The 24450-nt window shown below is 35.4% G+C and overlaps 1 protein-coding gene across 1 annotated transcript in view; it reads left to right on the top strand.

Annotated features, from left to right (window-relative positions):
• RNGTT (RNA guanylyltransferase and 5'-phosphatase) overlaps positions 1–24450 on the top strand; it is a 317924-nt gene that overhangs the window by 29731 nt on the left and 263743 nt on the right. The window contains exons 6-8 of the mRNA XM_058734685.1: positions 1194–1434; positions 13601–13710; positions 14915–15016. Of these exons, the coding sequence (XP_058590668.1) occupies positions 1194–1434; positions 13601–13710; positions 14915–15016 (453 nt within the window). The remainder of the gene's footprint in view (positions 1–1193; positions 1435–13600; positions 13711–14914; positions 15017–24450) is intronic.

Genomic DNA, 24450 nt, shown 5'->3' with positions numbered 1-24450 from the left:
TTTTGGTGAAGTCATGACTAAAAATTTGAAGTGGTTTTCATTTTAGACTTGGTTAATCTTTAGAATACCATTTATTACCTGGTGTTTTGTACTAAGTAGCATTTTAGTTGAGTGCTTATGGATTTTTATATACTATGTATTTTCTTTTCCAGATTTTTTCACATACTCCAGAATTATCAGAGATACTTTTTTTTTTTTTCTTCAATATTTTGTTTACATTCACCTTTGGAAGTTACTACTGTTGTTATTGTTCTGTTCTTTTTTTTTTTTTTTAAAGTAAGCTCTGTGCCCAAAGTGCCGCTCGAAATTCACGACTCTGTCAAGAGTCAAATGCTGTTTGGGTGGAGCCAGCTAGGCATCTCTTATTCGTTTTTTTTTTAATAATACCTTTTTAAAATAGCTGTAGAATATTAGGAAAAACTTAGAATGGTATGTGGAGGAAGTATTTTTGAGACGGAGTTACTTTCTTTGAAGCATGCCTTTATTGAAGTAATCCTGAGAGATTAGAACCTTTGTTGCCTGAAATTCCTTAGGGATATGGAATATTACTCCCTGAACTTTCTTGTTTACTGATTGAGTGTCATCATTTTTGCTTATGAAGCCTTTCACACAGTAGGTCCTTCTCTGAATATAATCAGCTGAAGTACACATGTGATGGTATATTTCCCTGTTTATATGTTCTCAGCTGCGTATCTTCTGGCTTTGACTTTCTGGGCTTTCAGGTGCTTTTCACAATAACCCCAGGCTCCTGTGTCAGCCCTGCCCTATGCTTAGCCTCTGTCTGATGATGACCTTTGCTCTTGTTAACCTGGGTCTGTTGAAAGTTCTTAAAAGCTAGCAGACTTTTACTTTTATTCATATGGCTATTCACATTTCTTTGATTTCCCTTAGAGTCAGACCTCAACCTTCAAGACTTTATTTAAAATTTTTCACAGACTTTACCCAGATCTCTTCTATATACTCATTGCAGCTTACCTCTAGGTTTTAGGAATTATCAATGTATCTTATATTAAATCTATTTCAGAAGGAATTTGTCCCTTAATAGATTGAATGCCTTGGGAGTGGGGACTGTGATTTGTCAATTTAATAAATGTATTATACTTCATTTGGTGTATGAAATAGAAAGAGTGAGTTTTGATAAATCTGCAGAAACGAAGAGTAGTGAGGAAACTCTGTGGTGTTTGTTTTCATAGTATTGAAGCAGCAGTTGCTACTTTTGCTCAAGCCAGACCACCAGGAATTTATAAGGGCGATTACTTGAAAGAACTTTTTCGTCGCTATGGTGATATAGAGGAAGCACCACCCCCACCTCTATTGCCTGATTGGTGTTTTGAGGATGATGAAGATGAAGATGAGGATGAAGATGGAAAAAAGGAATCAGAACCTGGGTCAAGTGCCTCCTTCGGCAAAAGGAGAAAAGAACGGTTAAAACTGGTAATGTTTAAAAATATTATAGTCTTTACTTTATTCTTCTGCAGGTTTATTGAGATTTATGTGTTTGTTTAGCTGGATTTATAAGGTTATTTCATTCTGGCTGTTTCTAAAGATTCTTGGTAGCCATGAGTCTCCCTTTTCTATGGGAAAAGTTTAAGTTCATCTTGTTTTGTTTCTTAGGTAAACTAAAGAACTCTTTTTTTTTTTTTAATTTTATTTAAATCAAATTAACATACAGCATAATAGTGGTTTCAGGAGTAGAATTTAGTGATTTCTCACTTACATATAACACCCAGTGCTCATCCCAGCAAGTACCTTCCTTAATGCCCATCACTCATTTAGCCCATCCCCCAAAGAACTCTTACATGTTAGATTGAGAATTTACTATTTTTTTCTTTTTTTTTTGCAAAGTATTGGGAGATTCCAACTACATAGGAAAATTTTTGCTAATGATCTACAAAATTGTCACATAGTTAAAATACCTCTACATATAAATTCTGCTCCTCCTCGTGGGTGATACTTTCATATTTTCTGTAAAGTTGAACTGAGAAGACTCTTCTGTGGACAACTCCCATTAATCTTCTTGATTCTATGCACAACTCCCATTAAAAGGCCAAACAAAACCATTAGGAGTTCTCTTTTCTTGGGGGTTCAGGAGAGACGCTGAAAAGGAAAGTACTGGTTGTGCATACGCAAGTATATGGTATAGTCCAAAGGGACAGTGTGGAGATAATTAAATTTAATGAAATTAATAATTAAGGAACGTGGGATATCATAGTTGAGCAGAAGTCTACAAGTCATTAGTAGGCAATGATTCACAGGCAAGGATTTTATGTAAATCATATAATATAGTCATTTGGGCTTTTAAGACAAAGTCCCTCTTTGAAAAACATTGTTTTAATATGTACTTACATATTTCAAACTTCAAGACTTTGAGGCCACTGAAAAGTGTTCATTGCTTTGAAACATAGAAGTAATTAAAAAAAAAAAAACTTATTCTGTTAGTATAACTCATTGGTTAATGAATCACATACCTAGAAAAATAAGAATCACATTCTAAAGAAGGGCTAATAGCATAACATAGCATAGATGATTACTTTCTTTTAGTATCATTTTTTGTTCAACTATATTTTTAAGAACAACATTAAATATGAACATATATATGCTTAATGTGTTTTTTAATTACAATATAGTACTTGTATAAAAGAGTTTAAAGAAAAGAGTTAATATTTTGCAAAATATACTAAAGTTTGCAGGTTCCTTTTTTTCCCCCCCAGAAGTAGGGGCCTTTAAAAATGACAATTATTTTATAATATCAAGTATTATTAAATGTCTATAGTTGCAAGTGAGCTTCAGCAGCACTAAGAGAAACATAGCCAAGATGGGCACGTTTCTTTCAGGAAAATAAATAACATTTAAAATAAAATCCTAAATCTTGTTTCCCTACTATGATTGTGGATTTACCTATTTCTCTTTCTAGTTCTGTCAAGTTTTGCTTTATGTATTTGGAGTGATATTTAGTTTATACAAATATGTGTAAAGGATTATTGTATTTTCCCAGTGTCTTCACTTTTAGCATTGGAAATATCTAATGTTAGTATGATTGATTGCACATTCTTTTGGATAGTGTTCATATGGATTATCTTTTTTTCTATCCTTTTGCTTTCAAACATTATCTTTTATTTAAGGTATGTCTTCTTTAAGCATTGTGGTGTTGGCTTTTATTTATCCAGTGAACAGTTTTTGCCTTATTGGAGTATTTGGTCCATACACATTTATTTTACTGATGTAATTAGATTTAAAGCTTAGCAGTCTCCCCTCCCAACCTCCCACTTATGGTATGTTCTTTTTATTTTTCTTTCTTGTCTTCTTTATGCTTAATTGTTTTTATATCCCCCCAACCCATTGCTTGGTAGTTATACATTCTTTTACTGTTATTTTAGTAGTTATTCAAGATTTCAGTATCTGGGGGCACCTGGGTGGCTCAGTAGGTTGAACGTCTGACTTCGACTCAGGTCATGATCTCGTGGTTTGTGGGTTCGAGCCCCGCGTTGGGCTCTGTGCTGACAGCTCAGAGCCTGGAGCCTGCTTCAGATTCTGTGTCTCCTCCTCTCTCTGCCCCTCCATGCTCATGCTCTGTCTCTCAATAATAAATAAACATTAAAAAAGAAAAAAGATTTCAGTATCTGTCTTGGACTTGTTAAAGTCTGGTATATATTAGTACTTTTGCCACTTTTTAAACAATGCAAGAATCTTTGATTCCGTTTACCTCTTCCTGCCTTTTTGGTATTGTGTATCTTAATTCAACATGCATTTTAAACCCCATAAGGCATCATCCTCGTCATCATTTTGTACAGTGAATGTTTATTAGATATACTTATCTAAATATACATATTTATCCTTTCTTGTGTTCTTCTTTCTTTCATATATTTTTATGGTTCCATTTGGATAGTTTTTCTTCTAACTGAAGAGTTCCCTTTAGTATTTTCTTTAATGTGGGTCTGTGCAACACATTCAGTATTTATGTAAGAATGTCTTTTCTTGTTGTCATTTTGAAGAATGTTTGTTCTCAGTGTAGAATTTTGGATTGGCACTTTGAAGATACTCCATAATCCATTTCTATTAAGAAGTTGCTTCTTGGGGTGCCTGGGTGGTTCATTTGGTTTGACTTTGGCTCAGGTCATGATCTCATTCATGGTCTGTGAGTTCCAGCCCTGCAGTGGGCTCTGTGCTGACAGCTCAGAGCCTGGAGCCTGCTTTAGATTCTTTGTCTCCCTCTCTCTCTGCCCCTCCCCAGCTCATGCTCTGTCTCTCTCTCTTTCAAAAATAAATAAGCATTAAAAAAATTGTTTAAAAAAAAGAAGTTGCTTCTCTGAAGCTAATTTCTTTTGTTTTTGATTTTCAACACTTTTACTATGATATTTCTACTTGGAGTTTTCTTTGTGTATTTATCCTGTCTTCTATTTATAGTGATTCTTGAATCTACTGTTGGATTTGTTGTTGTTATTGTTAGTTTTAGACAATTCTCAGGCATTATATCTTCAAATATGGTTCAGATCCATTCTTTTTCCCTTTTCCTTCTGAGACTCACCCAGTAGGCTTTTCCCCCCACTTCTCCTACTGTTTCTTATGTTCTTTTCTATATTTTCCACTTTTTTTTTTTTCCAGTTTTCAAACTGGATATTCTCTTCTGACCTATCTTCCAGGGTACTAATGCCTCTGTAGCTATAAGCTGATGTTAAATCCATCCATTGAGTGTATAATTTCAGTTATTTTACTTTCACTTTTGGAATTTTCATTTGAGTTTTAAAACAGTTTTCAGTTTCTCTGTTGGAATTCTTCATCTTATCATTTAGTTTTTTGAATTTATTAATTCCAGTTATTTTAAAACCTTGTCAGATGACTAATTGATGTAGCTCTCTTCTAGGTCTTTTTTAGTTTTTCTTCTCATGTCCTTTCGATTTCTATTCAGTTGTTTCTTTTTTGGCATACCTGCATATTTGTGATTATTAGACATTAGGTCTGAGAAATTGTAGAAATAATTTGAGAATAAAATGTTTTCTTCAGAGAACATTTACTTTTGTTGCTACACAGTGTTAGGAATAGAGCATCTTAACTCAGTCAGGATTGAATTATTTAGAAACTAGTCTTTAGTTTTGGGGGCCGGTCTCTTTTTGATGCAACTGAATTCTTAGAGTATAGACCTTTGGGGATCCTAACTGAAAGCCTGGAGAAATAACCAGGAGCTTTCCTCCTCAGGGGCTTGGAGCTCCAGTTTTTATTTTCCCATTCCTGTGATATTCTTGAAAGCTGTGTTTAGCTTCCTAGGTACCATTTTGAAAACAGTGCCTGTAGAGGAAATTCTATACCAAATGTCTAGCTCACCTCTCTGGGTTCCTTTCCTTCTGAGTTCTTGGCCGGTCAAGCTCTTACTGCCTTTGTGATTCTCCAGGGTCTTCAAACAGGTGATTTTAACATTTTATCTAGCTTTTTCTCGTGGCTGCAGAATTGATCTCAATAAGCTAGTCTGCCATTGCCAAAAACAGAAATCTTCCCTTCTCTTGTTTTGGAGAAAGTGGGTAGCTTTGATTTCAAAGCACTTAGGTAGTTTTTTCCCCCTCTTTTCAAATCATACTCATAAATTCTAAAATTGTTAAATATATTTTTTACTTATTAAAAGTAGTATACTTACATTAAAGAAAATTTGAAAACTAAAAAAACAACTTAAAATTCTTCAGCCTTTGTCTTATCACTGGCATTTTGTCATCTTAGAAGAATTTCTTCCCATTTACTTCCCTAGCTTAAAAGTGTACACAGGGGCGCCTGGGTGGCGCAGTCGGTTAAGCGTCCGACTTCAGGCAGGTCACGATCTCCTGGTCCGTGAGTTCGAGCCCCGCGTCGGGCTCTGGGCTGATGGCTCGGAGCCTGGAACCTGTTTCCGATTCTGTGTCTCCCTGTCTCTCTGCCCCTCCCCCGTTCATGCTCTGTCTCTCTCTGTCCCAAAAAATAAATAAAAAACGTTGAAAAAAAAAAAGTGTACACAAATGGCATAAAGATCAATTTTTTTTAATAAAAATACAAACATCTAGAAATGTAGAGTAAAAAGTGAAGGTCTTTTCACTCCCACTCCCAACTGTTCTCTACTTTTTGATTATCCTTCTAAATACTTATTGTCCTATGTATTTATATATACATATGTTGAGTTTTGGCCCTATGCTCTCCACCCTCTTGTAATGTAAATGTATTTTTCTGCAGCTTTTTTTTAAAACTTGGATGTCTTTTTTTTTTTTTTTTTTTTTAAGATTCTTTATTATTTTGAGAGAGGGAGAAAGAGAGCACGAGTGGGAGAGGGGCAGAAAGAAAGGGAGAGAGAGGATCCCAAGCAGATTCCGTGCTGTCAGTGTGGAGCCTGAACTCACCAACTGTGAGATCATGACCTGAGCTGAAGTTAAGAGTTGGACGCATAACCAACTGATCCACTCAGGCACCTCTGGATATCTTTTCTTAGTACATTTTTAACTACTTCATTCTTTTTAGGTAATACCAGAGGGAGCAGTTTATAAAAAGCGAACAGAACATTTGTTTGCAGGATGAGAGAAGATATCAATCTATAAAATAATGACCGACTATTAGGAAAAAGAACCAATTAGAGACGTTGGAAATGATAATTAACCCCCCTCCCTGGGCACCTGGGTGGCTCAGTAGGTTAAGTGTCGGACTCTTGATTTCGGCTCAGATCATGACCTCATGGTTCATGGGTTCGAGCCCCATGTTGGGCCTTGCACTGACGTTGCAGGGCCTGCTTGGGATTCTTTCCCTCTCTCCTTCTCTTTCTGTTCCTCCACCGCTTGCTCTTTCTCAAAAATAAACAAATAAACTAAAACTAAAGCAAAACAAAACAAAACAAAACAAAAAACCAACCTAACAACCCCGCAGGTGGGTTGGATAGCAGAATGAAGTTAGCTGTAGAGGAAATTATCAAGCTGGAAGATTTATCTAGGAAATTCTTCCTGGATGTAGCACAGGAGGACAAAGAAATATGAAAAATAGTTTAGAGTTAGGTAGTGATGTGAGTGACTTGATAGTATGAAATGTCACAGAGGGGACAAATATGAGAATTATTTTCTGTAATATGCAGTAGGGACAGGTCAGATTAATGATTTTAAGAAGCTGATGGGAGGTGAGAAAATGGAGATAGAATTGTGTTAGGGGTCCTCAATACCACCCCCACTTTTGGAGATTTACTAGGACTCAGCATATAGTTGTAGTCACAGCCAAGGTTTATTACAGTGATATTCCAAGGATATACAACTGTATCATAAGGGAAAAAGATAAGTGGAGTCTGGTGGATTCCATATGTAGGCTTTCTTATGCTCTCTTCTTCCCATGAGGTTGTACAGAGCTTACTTTCCCAGCAGCAGTGAAGATGCAACAACATGTCTGATGTTTCTGCCTGGGGAAGCTCATTAGAGCTCACTAGAGCCCTAGTGCCCAAGTTTTTAGTAATGGCTGGTCACGTAGGCAGCCTATGTGTGTACCAAAAGTTACACAATCCCAGAAGGAAAGTGTTTGTTCAGCATAAGCCCTATTGTTCGTACAGATAGTCTAGGCATGGTGAATCACCCATATCAGTTGACTAAGAGCACTCTGAGAATCTTGTTCCCAGGTGCCAACCTTGTAAGCAGACTTGATGTATTGGCCTTTTTCTGCACGCTAGTACAGGCTGTTCATTCACGTAGTCTAGCTATGATCAGAAAGGGAGAGGAAGGGTGACTGCTTAATGCAGATATAATCAGAAAGGCTGTTTAGTATGGAATAAATTCCAGCATATTTATTGCTTGTGGATAAGCAGCTGTGGAGTCAATGACCTTGAAAATAATTTAGGGAATAAGTGATACAGCAATGTCTGAGGAAATGAAAGGGAATGGAGTTCAAAAGCAGATGGAGAAATAGGTCTTCCACAAGAGGAGGGAAATCTCATCCATAGCACTGAGACTGTGATTTTTTCCTCTGTGAATTTCAGCTGTCTATGGGTGGGAGTAGAGAAGATTAATGGTAGGTTTATACAAGGTTGGGTATATTTAGTATGGGTGTGATGGAAGGACAAAAGGTTGAGGAGTACTGAGGATATCAGGCATAGAAGAATTGAAGTTATCAGCCATAGAGTCTAGCTGAATAGGAAGTAAGGTAAGGCTGGGGGCTGTTACACTGAGAAGAGGAAGAGGTGAAGGGACTGTTAGTCTTGGTGAAATTGAACAGTGAGCATAGTTAGGGTAAAAGAGTTAAGCTATTCAATGAAAAAGGTCAAAGAGTGGCATGTTGGCTTTAGGATGTTGTGCATACGCAATCAGTGTGAGTTGAATTGATGAATGGAAAGGTAGAGCAGTATGGAATGATGATGGTGTGGCCATGGAGCATGTTGTTCAAGTTATGCAAAGATGATGGTCATTGCAAATGAAATTACTGAACTGTGAAGCCAAGGTTGTTTGATGGGTAAAGATTATCTAATGGATGTTGATGTTACCAATGTAATGATAGAAGTTAGTGCAGTGAGAAATACTGTTTTTGATGAACATGGAGAAATGACTGGATGTCAGTACACGAAGAATAGAGTGTTACTACTTTAGACTCTTTGGTTGCAAGTATCAGAAATTAACTCAAACTAGCTTAAATAGGAAGAAGAAATTACTATGAGTGAATGGGTAGGACTCAAAGCCAGATCTCAGGAAGGTACTGGAGCCTGGACCTGGAAAGCTATTTAGAATCTAGTTTCTGCTCTTTGTTCTTATTTTCTCATCTTTGCTTTTTTTCTATTTCTGTTTCTTTCCTTTTGTGTCATATATTTCACTAGCTTTGTCTTTGGAGACTGGCTCTTTGTGATTCCTTTTTTACCTGGGAGATTATAACTGTCCTGTATCTTCTGAGCTTACATGTTGTAATTTTAGCCACATGCAGAGACTTTTGAATCCCAATTCCAGGTTACCAGAAGAGAGAATCTAATGGATTCAGACTGAGTTAGTGGTTTGCTCATGCTCCCATCAACTTTGGCTGGAGTGGGATGTTATCTTGTAATGTCATGTAACATGGCTGTTAGGGTCCTGTCTTTGTGGATGAGAGAGCAGCTGTTGTGCCACCAACTACAGTGGATGTCTGCTCTACCACAGTTGAGTGATACAGCTGAATGGATTTAAGTCTAATTGAGAGGCAAGGAGAACAAGTGAGGATATAGGTGAATGCTTTACAGTATCCCTATGGGACTTGGGCAGTGGGAAAATGAGTGCTTTTATTTAAGAGAAGAGAGAAGTGGTCTTCTTGGTGGAGAATTAGCTCTTAGTTAAGACATAGGGGACGAGGTGTTCATGAAAAAGGTTGAGGTTATAGGTTATTTATGAAAAAGAGATTCTAGGGATTATATTGGAACTCTTTGGGAAGGTAATTAGTGATAAGATTAACCAAGGAGAAGGAGCTCCAAAGCAGTGAGGACAGGACCATCAGAGAGGAAAGATGACTGGAGAGTTGATTTTGGGTGATGTCAAAGTATTGGTGACAGTCATGAGAAATGTAGATGTAAATAATTGACAAATCAATGGTTGGAAAACTTTCGTTTTCCTGTTATTTCTTTTTTTTTTAATTTTTTTTAACGTTTATTTATTTTTGAGACAGAGAGAGACAGAGCATGAACAGGGGAGGGTCAGAGAGAGGGAGACACGGAATCCGAAACAGGCTCCAGGCTCCGAGCTGTCAGCACAGAGCCCGATGCGGGGCTCGAACTCACGGACTGCAAGATCATGACCTGAGCCGAAGTCGGCCACTCAGCTGACTGAGCCACCCAGGTGCCCCTTTTCCTGTTATTTCAATCTGAGTTGAAGATAGTTAACAGAAGCAATCCAAGAGTGACTAATTTTTATGGTTCACATCTCAAGACAGTGAACTTATTTTGGTTTGACACTTTATTTTTGTTAGAGTTCCCCTTTCCTGACTCCTATTTTTTTTTTTTTTAATTTTTTTTTTTTCAACGTTTTTTATTTATTTTTGGGACAGAGAGAGACAGAGCATGAACGGGGGAGGGGCAGAGAGAGAGGGAGACACAGAATCGGAAACAGGCTCCAGGCTCCGAGCCATCAGCCCAGAGCCTGACGCGGGGCTCGAACTCACGGACCGCGAGATCGTGACCTGGCTGAAGTCGGACGCTTAACCGACTGCGCCACCCAGGCACCCCGACTTTAGGGTTTTTAATAGTCACGCATGTCCTGTACGTGGCCCTCACATTCCTGACACCTTTGTTCATCTTTTGAATTCATGCTTGTATTGATTTGGAAGAGTATGACCTATAGTTATGTTGTTTGCTTCTTTGAATTGATGGCTGGGATCATGTCTCTCTCTCACTCTCTCTGTTTAAAGTTTATCTATTTTGAGAGGGACAGAGACAGCGTGAGTGGGGGAGCCAGAGAGAGAGGGAGACAGAGAATCCCACAGGCTCCTCACATGGGGCTCGGACTCAGGAAACTTGGAGATCATGATCTGAGCCAAGACCAAGAGTCGGATGCTTAACAGACTGAGCCACCCAGGTGGCCCTGGGATCATCTCTTTGAATAAAACTGTTAGTGCCTTTTCTTCATTACTAAAATATCCTTGTTACACATTACACACATACTTGCTTACTCATTCCTTCACGCACGCACACACACACACACACACACACACAGATAACACACTTCTTACATATAATTTGACCCCATCTTCTGTAAAACTTTCCTCAATTTCCCTCTGAGTGATCATTGATTCCTTTTTTCCTTTTTGTGATAGCCATATGAATTTCCATTTTAAGTCTGGCAGACTCTGTTTATGAAATACACTTCTTTCATCTTAAGCATACGTTATCTTCTTTTCACTTTTGATATTTCTTTATTCCCACAAACTGAAATGATAGTTTGTTAAAAAGTGAAAGTAAATGTCATTGACTTTGAATCTCAATTATAGTATGTTTGAAAATAGTTCCAGACTTAAGACATTGCTGTTTAGATTTAGTGATCCTTTTTGAAATTATTTCATAATTTTAAATAATATATTTCTGTCAGAGGAAACTTGTAATGACAGTCAAAACAGCAAATTAAGTTAAAAAGTTACTAAATATTATTGGTGTATAAAGTGCATCAGCCTTACTGTTTCTAATGGACATATTTCTACCATTTTCTGATTAATTATTATTGCAGAAGAAAGTAGGGGAAGACAGTAAAAAAGAAATTGAGACATTGTAGGAAAGATTAAGGAAGAAGAAACATAAATGAATGAGAGGCATTTGCTAGATGGTTGGACATATCTTTTATAAACAAGCTTAATAGTTAAGTATGTACTGAGGCTCAATATTTATTCTTTTAAATTAAAAACAATATTTAGCTTGGGGTGCCTGGGTGGCCCAGTTGGTTAAGTGTTTGGCTCTTGATCTTGGCTCAGGTCTTGATCTCCCAGTTTGTGAGCTGGGGCCCTGCGTCAGGCTGTGTGCTGACAGCGTGGAGCTTGGTTTGGATTCTCTGTCTCCCTCTCTCACTCTGACCCTCCCCGACTCACTCTGTCTCTGTCTCTCAAGGTAAATAAACTTAAAAAAAAAAAAAAAAAAGAGAGAGAGAGAGAGATGATCCCAGATATCAATTCAGTACTTTGCTGGCAGGACAGAGCCTGCTTTGGATTCTTTCTCTCCCTCTGCCCCTCCCCTGCTCTCTCACTCTCTCAAAATAAATAAATAAACTTAAAAAAAATATTTAGCTTGTTCAGCTGCATAGAATTATTAAAATATTTCCTAGTAATATTCTAGGAAAGTACTTGGTTGAGTATTGATCCTATTTCTGTGTTTTGGTCCTTTTTATTTGCCAAAAAAAGAATATTTATGTTTTTAGGAATAATTTATGATACTTTGGCCCTTGGTTTTCAGAAATTATCCTTGATTTCTGAATATTCCTCAGGAAATACATGCTCATGAGTGAACCTTTTTCATGTAAAACTTAAAAAAAATCCTGTGCTGTTAGTACCTTTGGAATAATGGTGCTGAATGTTGAACTCTCTGAATGCTTTCTCTCTTTTTTTTTTTTTTAAATTTTTTTTTTTAACGTTTATTTATTTTTGAGACAGAGAGAGACAGAGCATGAATGGGGGAGTGGCAGAGAGAGAGGGAGACGCAGAATCGGAAGCAGGCTCCAGGCTCTGAGCCATCAGCCCAGAGCCCGACGCGGGGCTTGAACTCACGGACCGCGAGATCGTGACCTGAACCGAAGTCGGCCGCCCAACCGACTGAGCCACCCAGGCGCCCCTATGCTTTCTCTTTTTAATGAGTATATATAGGATATAGCTTTATAAGGATATTGCAGTTATCTGAGTATCTCAGTCACTAAATATCTTGTGAGCCTAGTTCTTATCCTCATTCTTTAGTTATTGTATTTAATGGTAGAATGGTCCTAAAGCAGAAGGTAAAAAGAGGTGATGGTGTCATATGAGAGGAATGGCACTCTTTAATCCTTTGGCTCTTGAAATCTCTAAAGTGTGCTTATTATGGAAAACAGAGTTGATGACATATAAGATAACTATAAAAAGTGATTCAGAATTAGGGGCAAAAAGTAGGACTAGTGTCTGCTGGATTACTCAGGACTCTTCCAGATTTGACAGGGACGTACATGGACTAAATACTGTGTTCTTTTTTTTCCTTTCCAAGTGGCTCGAGTTGCCAAATCTTTGCCAGAAGGTTGATCATTGCAGCTTGTAGACCATATTTTTTATTCCTTAATTACGTTAACAGCTAGAGTTGTTTTATGGATTTTTCTTGAGACTGATGCCAGCCCTCTTATGGGTCTGAAAGTAATTGTAACATGAATCTAGACTGTATTTTTAGTCTTTAAAATTTCCAGGAGTGTTCTTTATTTATTTCATATATAAATTCTCCATCTGCTTCACTTCTGTGATATTTTAAAAATATGCTTGCTATGAAGTACAATAAGACACTTTATGTAGTTGTGAGTTAAAGAATTTAAATTAAAAATTCAGTGATGAGTAATAGTTTTTCTTATATCCGAAGACTCTACCACTTTGTCTACTGTTACACTCTTATTCTAGTTTACAAAGGTATATATATTGTGGGTGTTTATCCCCTTAAAATCCATACTCCATCAGAGATATAGCTCCTCTTTCTGTCCGTAGTGAGAACTATTAGTGAATGGTATAGTGTAGACCTGAGTTCAAATTCTGTTTTTACCTCTCAAATAAATTGCATTCAGTCTCATTTACTCATTTGTGAAATAAATACACTGTAATCTACTTTTCATAGCTGTTATAAGAATTAGAGAAAATGTTTGTAAAGTGTCAGATCCTTTGCCTACCTCTGAGTAAATGGTAGGTAAGTTGTTATTGCTGTTATTAATGAGTAATGTCCATTTGAATACTTTGAAATATGATATAGACACTGGGCTATATATGTACATTGAAAAGCATATGCTGGATTAAGGAAAGTGAGTGTACAATCCCAGGGGGAGTTTATAGATCTTTCTGGAGCAGACCATTTCTGTTTCATATATTTGCTCAGACGTAAAAATAAGCAAGTCTATCTTTCAGTCTTGACTTTGGAAATAGATTTTCACTTCTAACAAAATATTTTTCTTCTTCCTTTTTTTTTTATCTTAAGGGTGCTATTTTCCTGGAAGGTGTAACTGTTAAAGGTGTAACTCAAGTAACAACTCAACCAAAGTTAGGAGAGGTACAGCAGAAGTGTCATCAATTCTGTGGCTGGGAAGGGTAATAACCATTTTAAAGTTTTAAGTAAAACTTACTCTTACTCTGCAACATTTAACATTAATGCAAACATTGACACTGCTTCTTTGCTCCTTGAAGATTGAATGTTTACACAGAGTGCTTAAAAAGATATCAAGCAAGAGTTTATCAGATTTTTTTCAAGAACAGTTGAGTCAAAATTAGACTACTAGACAGTTGAGTCAAAATGAAATGACTCAGACATGTCTTCTGAATAGAATAGAAAGTTACTTTTGTCACTATCCAGTATTTTAGTGTGCTTGATTCTACTATTGCTGATTAATGTTTGTATCACCATATCATTTTATTAAGGGAGAATAGGTGGCACTTGAATGTACCACATTTTCCAGTTTTTCTGTAATCAGAAACCTGGGGGAATCAGTTTTATGTATATAAGTATATTTATATAAATATGTTCTGCCCTTCACCGTGACCTGAAAATATCTATCAGTCATTTCATGGGAGGAGATTCAGGAGAGAGTTCATTGTTCTAATCTTTTGCTCTCAGGTCTTGTCTATGGTCATTTCTGTTGATCATTGCTGTCTGTGGCAGAAAATTGTAATACAGCTGGAACGTGATGAAACAGGATTGCTAATTGTTAAAAATTCTTCATATAAAGAACTTTTTGACTGGTATATTAAGATCAATTACCCAGAAATAATTTTAACTAAGAGATGAAATGAAGTAATAATGATTTCAGTGTTGTGTTAAACCCTTGCCAGTGTACTTCAATCTTGACCTATATTTCTCCTGTTTTGTCACTTCTGGGCATCTTTTGAGCAGAAATTTGCCAACCTTGTAGAGTTAATGCCAAGTTGGCAGCGTCATGATGGAGGAATATGAGGTCTAGAATAACGTACGATAATTAAGGCAAGCAAGATTGAAACTTCTTCCTGAAGTAAACTTGTAAACATACCTGCTTTAGCTTTAGATCATGAATATTAATATTTAAAAAGCCCAATAGTTATAGTATGTAGTGGCAATTAGAATCTTGTTAACTCACATCCAGAATGTCTAGAAGATAATGTTTTGTTAGCATTCTTGGGAAAGCTGATATTTTTCCAGTTGACATTAATCTCATGATAGGGAGAATGTTGTGGTAAGTGTGTGACTAATGTGAGATTGGTTTAGGACGTATTGCTTTGTATGGATGCCAGCCATAATAGTAATAAAATGTTCTCCTTTAAGGTCTGGATTCCCTGGAGCACAGCCTGTTTCCATGGACAAGCAAAATATTAAACTTTTGGAGCAGAAGCCATATAAAGTAAGCTGGAAAGCAGATGGTACTCGGTAAGTTAGATTTCTAAAACAAATTATACAAATAATTCTAATACTTGAAGAATACTGCTTTGTTGGTAAAGAAGGTTTGTACTCTTGGAGTGTGAATTTCTGACTTGAACAGCAAAATAATCATGTTTCAAATATATAATTTTTGTTTTGCTAGTATTCTTAGTTATGTAAGTCAGTTTCTCTCATTCTGCTTCATTTTTGGTTTCAGACTTCTTTTTTATTAAAGATTGTATTTTTGAGTAATCTTTGCAGCCAACGTAGGGCTTGAACTCACAACCCCGAGATCAAGCATTCCATACTCCACCTACTGAGCCAGCCAGGTCCCCCTGCCCCCCAAGTTCTGTTAGTTTGACATAAATCTATACCAAATTTAAGTTTGAGAGTGTTTTCTCTTGATGATATTGTCCTTTTTGGCATGTCTGCTGCCCACCACCTGTGTTTAGTGGTTGTTGAGCACTTCTCAAATTAACAGATGTGTTGTCAGTTTAGAATCTAAAAATTACCAAGTCTTTCTGATACTTTGTTCCTTCGAATATTTTGTTCTCTGTTTTGTTCCCTCGGATATTTTTCTCTTAATTTTTGCTAATACTTTTTGTGATTTTTATACACTCTTGTGGGTGTTACAGTCTTACAACAAAGCTTATCTTCAGTTTGATATTCTTATGCTTTTAATTAGTATAAATTTTATGATCCTCAGTAGTATTTAACTTTTTCTATTTTGTAGTCCTTATTTTTATGGCATTGCAATATGTATTTTTTCATCAAATGTTTTGATAGTTGAAGTAATTATTTTAACAGATGTTAATATAGAAGTCCTATTAACTTTTTCAAAATAAAGACAATATTTCAGAATAATTAACAGAACATATATATAGTTTAGGTTTTTTTTCCAGCTTTATTGAGATATAATTGACATATAACATTATGTAAGCTTAAGGTGTAGAATGTGTTGATTTGATACATGTATAGATTGCAAGATGAGTACTGTTAGCTAACAACTCCATCACTTCACATAATGACCATTTCTCTTTTGTGGTGAGAATATTTAAGACCTGTTGTCTTAGCAACTTTCGAGTGTATAATACAGTATTATTTACGGTCACCACTATGGTGTACATTAGATTCCTGGAACTTATTTGTCTTGTAACTGGAATTTTATACCCTTGACCAGTACTTCCCCACTTCCTCTACCTTCTCAGCCCCTGGTAACCACCGTTCTAGTCTCTGTTTCTATCAGTTTGATTTTTTTTAGATTCCACATGTAAGTGCTATCATCTAGTATTTGTCTTCCTCTGACTGACTTATTTCACTTAGCACAATGTCCTCAAGGTCCATCTGTGTTGTTGTAAATGGCCGAATTTCCTTCTTTCTTATGGCTGAATAATAATCCATTGTATTTATATAGCACATCTTTATTCATCTGTTGATAGTTATTTAGGTTGTTTCCATATCTTGACTATTGTGAATAATACTGCAATTAAAATGGGGATGCAGATATTTCTCTGAGATGCTGTTTCACCTTTTCATTTTTAAATGTTATTTTGAAGATGATATAGGTTGCACTTAATTTTTGTAAGAAGCTTTTGAATGTCAAGGTGGCAGTTACACCTTTTGGATCGTGTTATCTTCATCTACATTTTGCTTGTGGTGACCTTAAGAGATATCTATGAAGATATGGAGTGGGGCAGATACAACTTGATTTTAATGTTAGGTGACTATAATGACACTATTTCAACATGCTTTGCTTTTTAGTAATTATATATATATATACATACATACTTTTTTATTGGGGAATATATCAAAATATTTCCTTTCATTTGTCTTTCTTTGTTGGAAACCCATTTTTCCTTCCAACCTAGCATTTTCTAGCTTTTTGGGGGGGTGGATTTTATGAGTAACACAGGCTCATTAAACAAAGTTCAGAAAATAACAAGTGAAAAGAAGAAACTAAGTGATTTTATCACATAGAGATAACCATTATCATCATTGTGGTCTTGATTTTGTTTGTTTTTTTTTTTTTTTTGGTTATAAAGCAGTTGTATTAATGCTTAGTATAGTGAATCCAAATAGTTAAATAACAAGTATGTTTTACATATGTGTGTTCATTTTTTCATATTATTTTGAATTTAAAAATGAAGTAAATTAAAAAATTAATATTAATACATGGTAAAATTTTAAGCAATATAGAGATATCAGATGGTAAATTTAAGTTTGCCTTGTGTGCTTCTAAGACTGTTCATTCTACAAGGATAGATTTATAAGGATAGATACAGCTAAAGATTCAGATACAGACAATTTGGATGATTCGTCCCTTCCATGCCCTCCTCCTTATGGATGTATAATTTTGAAGGATAAATAAAAATTGCCTGATTGCTTATTTTCAAATGTTAAAATTATATCTAATTTTTTTGGATTAGAATAAGTTTGGAATCTATTAAATTGGTAGTAAGGATTAGCAGAAGTTAAGTTGTTGATATATATTTTTAATAGCTATGTAACAATGTCTTAGGGTTTATTAATAGATATGTAGTATTGTAACAGTGTTACCTTTGTAACAGCTTCCTACCTCTGAGTGGAGAAGGAGTGAAAATGATGAGGTGCATTTCTCCAGACTTGATACTATAAAATGGCCCCAGGGATTTGGGAGTGAGGCATAGTTTTGATCTGATGAGTTTCATATTCTGGATATTCTTTACTTTCTACCTTGTCTTCTCCATAATATCCAGGCTGTGATCTTGGCAAACCTTGAGCAGAATAACAAAGTCTGTAAAATTTGCTATTTGTATTCAGCCATCCTACATTTATTTTCCCTCCTCTGCATTAGTATGCTCCTTTCCCCATGTCTCAATGCTGTCAGACCTATAAATGATTCGCTACAGTAATTTGAGCTAAGATGTTTTGACTGATAATGGAAATATCTTATTTCTCATGGACCTGTGCTCCACCAAAAACAAAAGGAGAACCTCTAAATATCTTTTTGAATAACTACTCTGTCTTGTGATGCTTTAATCTGTGAGGAAAAAAATTATGTGACATATTTTCTGGACTAGTGCAAAATCTTTCTTTGGCACAGTAGAATTTAAGGCCAATAGCATGGGGGAGGGACTTTCTGTGATTTATAGGGTGAAAAGAACCTCGGAGGGCTGTAGAATGGTCTAGGAACCCATGGAATTAGAACAGCTGGTCGATAGCCATGAGCCCTAGACTCCATTTTATGTATTCATTTATTTATTTATTTATTTATTTAAGTAGTCTCTACACCACTGTGGTTGACAGTGAGATTATGACCTTTAGATTAAGAGTCGCATGCTCTACCCACTGAGCCAGCTAGGTACCCCACTTTATTTTATTTAAAGCCATGTTGTGAAAGGGGTGCCTTGGTTCATGAGTTCGAGCCCCGCTTTGGGCTCTGTGCTGACAGCTCAGAGCTTGGAACCTGTTTCAGATTCTGTGTCTCCTCTCACTCTGCCCCTTCCCTACTTGTGCTCTGTCTCTCAAAAATAAATAAACAGTAAAAATTTTTAAGGTCATGTTATGATAGGGTTAGGGACCTCTTTTTATTATCCTTATTCCCTAGTTTATTGGCTATTTATTTATTGTATCTAGCAACAGTATTTAGATGGAAGGATCTCTGAAATTGAGTGTGCTATGAGACCTGGATAGAGTTAGCAATAAAAGGTAATGCCTAGGAATTTTTATTAGTCTGGACAAGGCCTGGAGGTAATAGTGACAGTTTTGACAGGAATCTGTTGTAAGTTCTAAAACATTGTTGAATAGGGACTATTTCCTCATTGTAAAGCCAAAGAATATAGATAGAAATACAGAATTCCTTAAAAATGAAACAGTGAGAAATTTGTATTAGTTATATAGGTAAATTGGTAAACACTAAACCACTGCAGTCTCAGAAATAGGTGGAATCATTTTGTTTGATAGAAGATTTAATAATTTTGTGTCTTACATTTCATTAAAATCAGACTTTTAAAAATGAGATGTCTCCTTCTGTCAAAACATAGTATTTCTTTCTTCATAGCACTTTTCATTATCAGAAGTTACTTTTTCCTTTCTAATTATTTTACTTCCGTATCTCCTACTATATTGTAAGCTTCACAAGATTAGGGAGCAAGCCTGTCTTCTGTACCTTTATATCAACAGTGATTGCAAGGCATTATGCTAGTAGATATTGAATGAATATTCTGAGTATTCAGAATAGTATTGAGTGTTTTATGCTCTTGAGAGATCTGTAGCTTCTATAGATTGAAATATTCTTATTTTATACTTTTCCTCTTTTTAAAATTTTTCTTTTTTTACATTTATTTATTTTTGAGAGACAGAGCACAAGTGGGGGAGGGGCAGAGAGAGAAGGAGACACAGAATCGAAGCAGGCTCCAGGCTCTGAGCTGTCAGCACAGAGCCTGACGCGGGGCTCGAACCCACAAACTGCGAGGTCATGGCCTGAGGGACGCTCAACCTACTGAGCCACCCAGGCATCCCTCCTCTAAATATTTTTCATGATCTTTTGGTTCATTGAATGGATTGAGAAGGGAAGAAAGAAGGTCATATTAGAAAAACCGTACTGAGGAGTAGAAAGAGCACAGAGATAGAAGTTAGTATACTGCTTAGCATTAAATGATTAAATGAAAGAATACAATACTTAATCAGATAGCATAAATAACGTGTGTTATATCTAGTGCACTACATATAACTTGACCCATGGGAGAATTATACTAAAATCAAATTAATGTGTAATTTGTGATTAATGAAACCATGGCATTGTAATTGATAGTACTTGATAAAGGACTTGTAAAATGTGAATATATACATATTTCGGAGCTATTTAAGATTTAATGATATGTTTGTGCTTATAACTGATTTTTTTGATGGATATATTGCATAAATGTAAATAATACTACAGAATAACAGGTTTGAGTGTTCTATATCTAAAAAGCAGTATTTAAGTCTTAAAGCTTCATTGACATATTTGGAAATTAGAACCAACATTAATTAACACTTTTAAAGTTGGGAGAAAAATTAGGTGAAATGAGAGTATTGGAAGTTACTGTGAAACCGAACTTAGCAGCTCTAAATAAGACTAATAAGAGAGACAACACATGTGGTTAAGAGTACATTGCTTTCAAGGAAGACTAGTAGTGTTTGTGGTTTGGTCCTCTTAACTTTGTATCTCCATGCCTTGCATAAATGAAGCGAATTTGAGCCTTAGTTTTCTCATATGTAAAATGAAAATAATATTCTTAGGGTTGTAAGTTTGTAGTGAAGTGTTGATATAAAGTGCATTCTAGAATAGCCCTGATATACAGTAGATGCTAATATATTTTTTAAAGTAATTATTGATAGGTATGTACTTACTGTCATTTTGTTGTTTTCTGGTTGTTTTATAGCGCTTCTCTGTTCCATTTGTTCTTCTCTTACTCTCCTTTCGATTTATGACTTTCTGTAGTGTTATGTTTGGCTTTTTTTCCTCTTTATTTATTGTGTATCTATTACAGGTTTTGGGTTTGTTGTTACCATGAGAATCCTATCCTGAGATTATAGCAGTCCATATTAAGTCGTTGGCCACTTAAGTTTGAACACATTTTAAAAGAACTTTTTTTACTTTTTCCTCCACATTATATATATGTTGTCATACTTTACGTCTCTTTTTTTCATAATTTTTCATCTAATTAGGGCCCTTTCTTTTCCACCTTAAAGAAGTTCCTTTAACATTTCTTGTAAGGCCCTTAGTGGTGGATGAACTCCTTTACCTCTTGTTTGTCTGGGAAACTCTTTATCTCTCCTTCAATTCTGAAAGATAACCTTACCTTGTAGAGTATTCTTGGTTGTAGGTATTTTTTAGCTCTTTGAATATATCATGCCACTCCCTTCTGACCTACAAAGTTTCTGTTGAAAACTCAGCTAATAGCCTTATGGGCTTTCTCTTGTACATAACTTTTTGCTTCTGTATTGCTGCTTTTAAAATTCTTTAATCTTTACATTTTAATTACTCTGTGTTCTGATGTGGACCTCCTTGGGTTCATCTTGTTTGGAACTCTCTGTGCTTTATTAACCTGGATGTATGTTTCCTTCCCCAGGTTAGGGAAGTTTTCAACCATTATTTCTTCAAATAAGTTTTCTGACCCCTTTTCTCTCTTATTCTGAGACCCCTATGATGCGAGCTAATGCATTTTTAAAATGAAACCTGTATTAACAAATAATTCTTGATATATTTGGGCATAACCTATTTTGGGGTGTATGTGTGCACACATGTATTGTTGTCAAGAAATCATAAAATTGGAAGGAAAGAACACTTTTACCCTGTAAAAGGCCACATAACATAGTGACTGAGATAACAGACTGTGGAACCAAACTGCCCAGGTTGAAATTTTGGTTCATCGTGTTACTACCTTTGTGATCATGCTTTCCATGTTTGTAAAATGGAGGTTATACTAAAATCAGTTCTTTGGTTTTGTGATAATTAATTGAGTTAACATATGCAAAATAGTTTTTAATTGTGCCTGGTATTTTGCCTTCACTGCTGTTATTCTTCTTGTAGAAGGGAAACTATTTTACCCAAACTGTTAAATATGTAAAAGTTTTATATTGTGTTTCTGAGCTACTTTATGTAATCTAGTACAGTGTTTATATTTTTCTTGGAGGTTTGTGTTGAGATCCTTTCATTTTATTTTCCAAATTGTTTTTAAAATTTCCACATACACCATTCAAATGAAAGTTCATTAAAACATGTAGCCTCTTTCAAATTTATGTAGGATCTTTGTTTAATATTTTGTTTCATACATGTTTAAATATTAGTGTCCAACTAATACTTAAAATGGGAAAAACATTTAAAACTGAGGGTTTTAAATCCCCTCCCACCCCCACAGGGGGATTACTGCTCTGAATAGGACTTTTGTTATTCATTGCTTCATTATTAGAGAAACTGAACCAATTCACTGTGCCAAAAGCAGACATAAACTTTTTCCACATGGCTTACAACATTATTGCTTTATTTTTGTCAATGTAGTTGAGTTATAATTTATATGCAGCATATAGTTCATTGAATTTTGACAGACATATACCTCCATGAAATCACTGCCATAATCAAGATACAGATCATTTTATTATCCTAAATGTTTTCTCCTGTCCTTTTTGTTTTAAGTTTATTTATTTAGAGAGAAAGGAAGAGAGAGAGCTAGTGAGTGCACGTGGGGGAGGGGCAGAGAGAATCCCCAAGCAGGTGCACCCCTCCTGTCCTTTTATAGTCAATCCCTTTTGCTGCCACTAGCCCTAGTCAGCCAGCATCTGTCATTACAGATTGCTTTGCATTTGCTAGAATTTTATATACATGGAATCACACAATGTGTACTTTTTTGTGTCTGACTTTATTCTTTCAATATAATGAATTTATAACGATTCTAAAACTCTGTTAGTATGTATAATAACAATTTGTTCCTTTTTAATGGGGTCTTACTATAGTATATGGGTATACTGTGTATAGATATTTGGCATGTTTCTGGTATTTGGCCATTTTAAATGAAGTTGTAAACATTTGTGAGTATGTACGTCTGTGTAGACATGTTTTCATTTACTTTTTTTATGGTTTATACTTTTGATGTTTTTAAAAAATATTTGCTTTCTTCAAGGCTGCAGGATTTTTCTTAATGTTTTTTTCCTAGAAATTTTATACACTGGGGCTGTGATACATTTTGAGTTAATTTTTGTATATGTGTTAGGTGAGAGTCAATGTTAATTTTTTTCCCAATGAAAATCAGTTGTTCTAGTATCATTTATTGGAAAAGACCATCCTTTTTCCATTTAATTGTCTTGGCACATGTGTTATAAATCAATTTACTGTATAGCTGTTGTTGTATTTACTGTTTCATTGATCTATGTGTCTATCCTTACTGTAATGTCTTGAATTCTTTAGGATTATAGTAAGTTTGAAAATCGGGTAGTATAAGCCTTCCAGCATTGTTGTTGTTTTTTAAAAGTTGTTTGACTGTTCTAGATTGTTTGCATGTTCTTTAAATGTGAGAATCCACTTTTTAGTTTCCCTGAAAAAGCCTGCTAGAATTTTCATTTGATTTGCATCTAATCTACATGTACCAGTACTGAATGTTCCAACCCATCAACTTGGTATATCCTTCCATTTATTTAAGTCCTCTTCTGTTTCTCTGGGTAGTGTTGTATAGCTTTCACTATAGAGATCTCACATGTCTTTTGTTAAAATTTTAAAAAAGAACCTATGTTTTTATATTGTAATTAACTGCCTGTTTGCATGTGGCCCTGAAAGGAGGCCATTAAACTTGGAAATCATTACTTGGAAATTTAAATGGAAATGCCTAATACCTACTGACTTTGAAAGGAGGTTCCTTGCTTTGAATTCAGAAGTACCATCTCACCCATGGCAAGTAGTTCCATGAGGACACTAATCATTTGTGCATGTTGATATTGTACTAGCAATCTTGCTGAACCCTCTTGTTCACTAACTCACTATTTTTTCTAATAGTGTGACTATAGATTTTTTGAATTTCCTGTGTATGTCATATCTGGAAATATTTTCTGTTTTCATTCAGTCTTATAATCAGTACTTGTATGTTATGGTATTAGACTTCTAGACAATGCAAAATTATATGGTATTGGGTAATCTTGTCATGTTTCTAACTTTAGCAGGAACAGTTCTCAGTTTTAGTATTAAGTATGATATTTGCTGTAGGTTTTACTGTTTAGCCTTGATCTAGTTAAGAAAATTACTATTCCTGGTTTGCTAAGAATTTTTATCATCATTGAATTTTATTGTATGCATTTTTAGTGTTTATTGAGATAAGTCATATGAGTTTTTACCTTTAATCTGTTAATTTACTTAGTAGTGAATTAAACTGATAGATTTTCTGAAGTTGAACTACTTCTCCAACATCATGTTGGATTCAGTTTGATGGTTTTTTGAATTTATAAGTTTGTAAGTGACATGGATCTGTATGTTTTTGTACTGTCTTTGTGTGGTTTTGGCACAAAGATTGTACCACTCTTTTAAAATGAATTGGAGAGCTTTTCTTCTTGTTATATGTCTAGATCATTTATATAAGTCAGAGAAGATGTGTTATTCTTATTAAAGTTGTAAGAATTAAAAGAGGTAATAACTTTAAACCAGTTAGTATACTGCTTAGCATTAAGTGATTAAATGAAAGAATACAATGAAAGAATACAATACTTAATCAGATAGCATAAACAAAGTGTGATACGTCCAGGGAACTATTACATATAACCTGACCCATGGGAGAATTTCAAGGGTAGATCTAAATCAGTATTGGTCATAGTGGAGATGCAGAGAAGGTGAGGGTCTGTGATAGTTGGGTGGAAATCCAGTATCAGGAGAAGTGATATCAGGGTATTGCAGATGCAGTTGGAATTGAACTGTTGTGTAATTATGAAATTCTGCCTTT

The sequence above is a fragment of the Neofelis nebulosa genome, chromosome 6, assembly GCF_028018385.1.
Source record: "Neofelis nebulosa isolate mNeoNeb1 chromosome 6, mNeoNeb1.pri, whole genome shotgun sequence".
Classification (NCBI taxonomy): domain Eukaryota; kingdom Metazoa; phylum Chordata; class Mammalia; order Carnivora; family Felidae; genus Neofelis; species Neofelis nebulosa.
The sequence above is the reverse complement of the archived record's forward strand: the minus strand, read 5'-3'. Positions and strand labels throughout refer to the sequence as shown.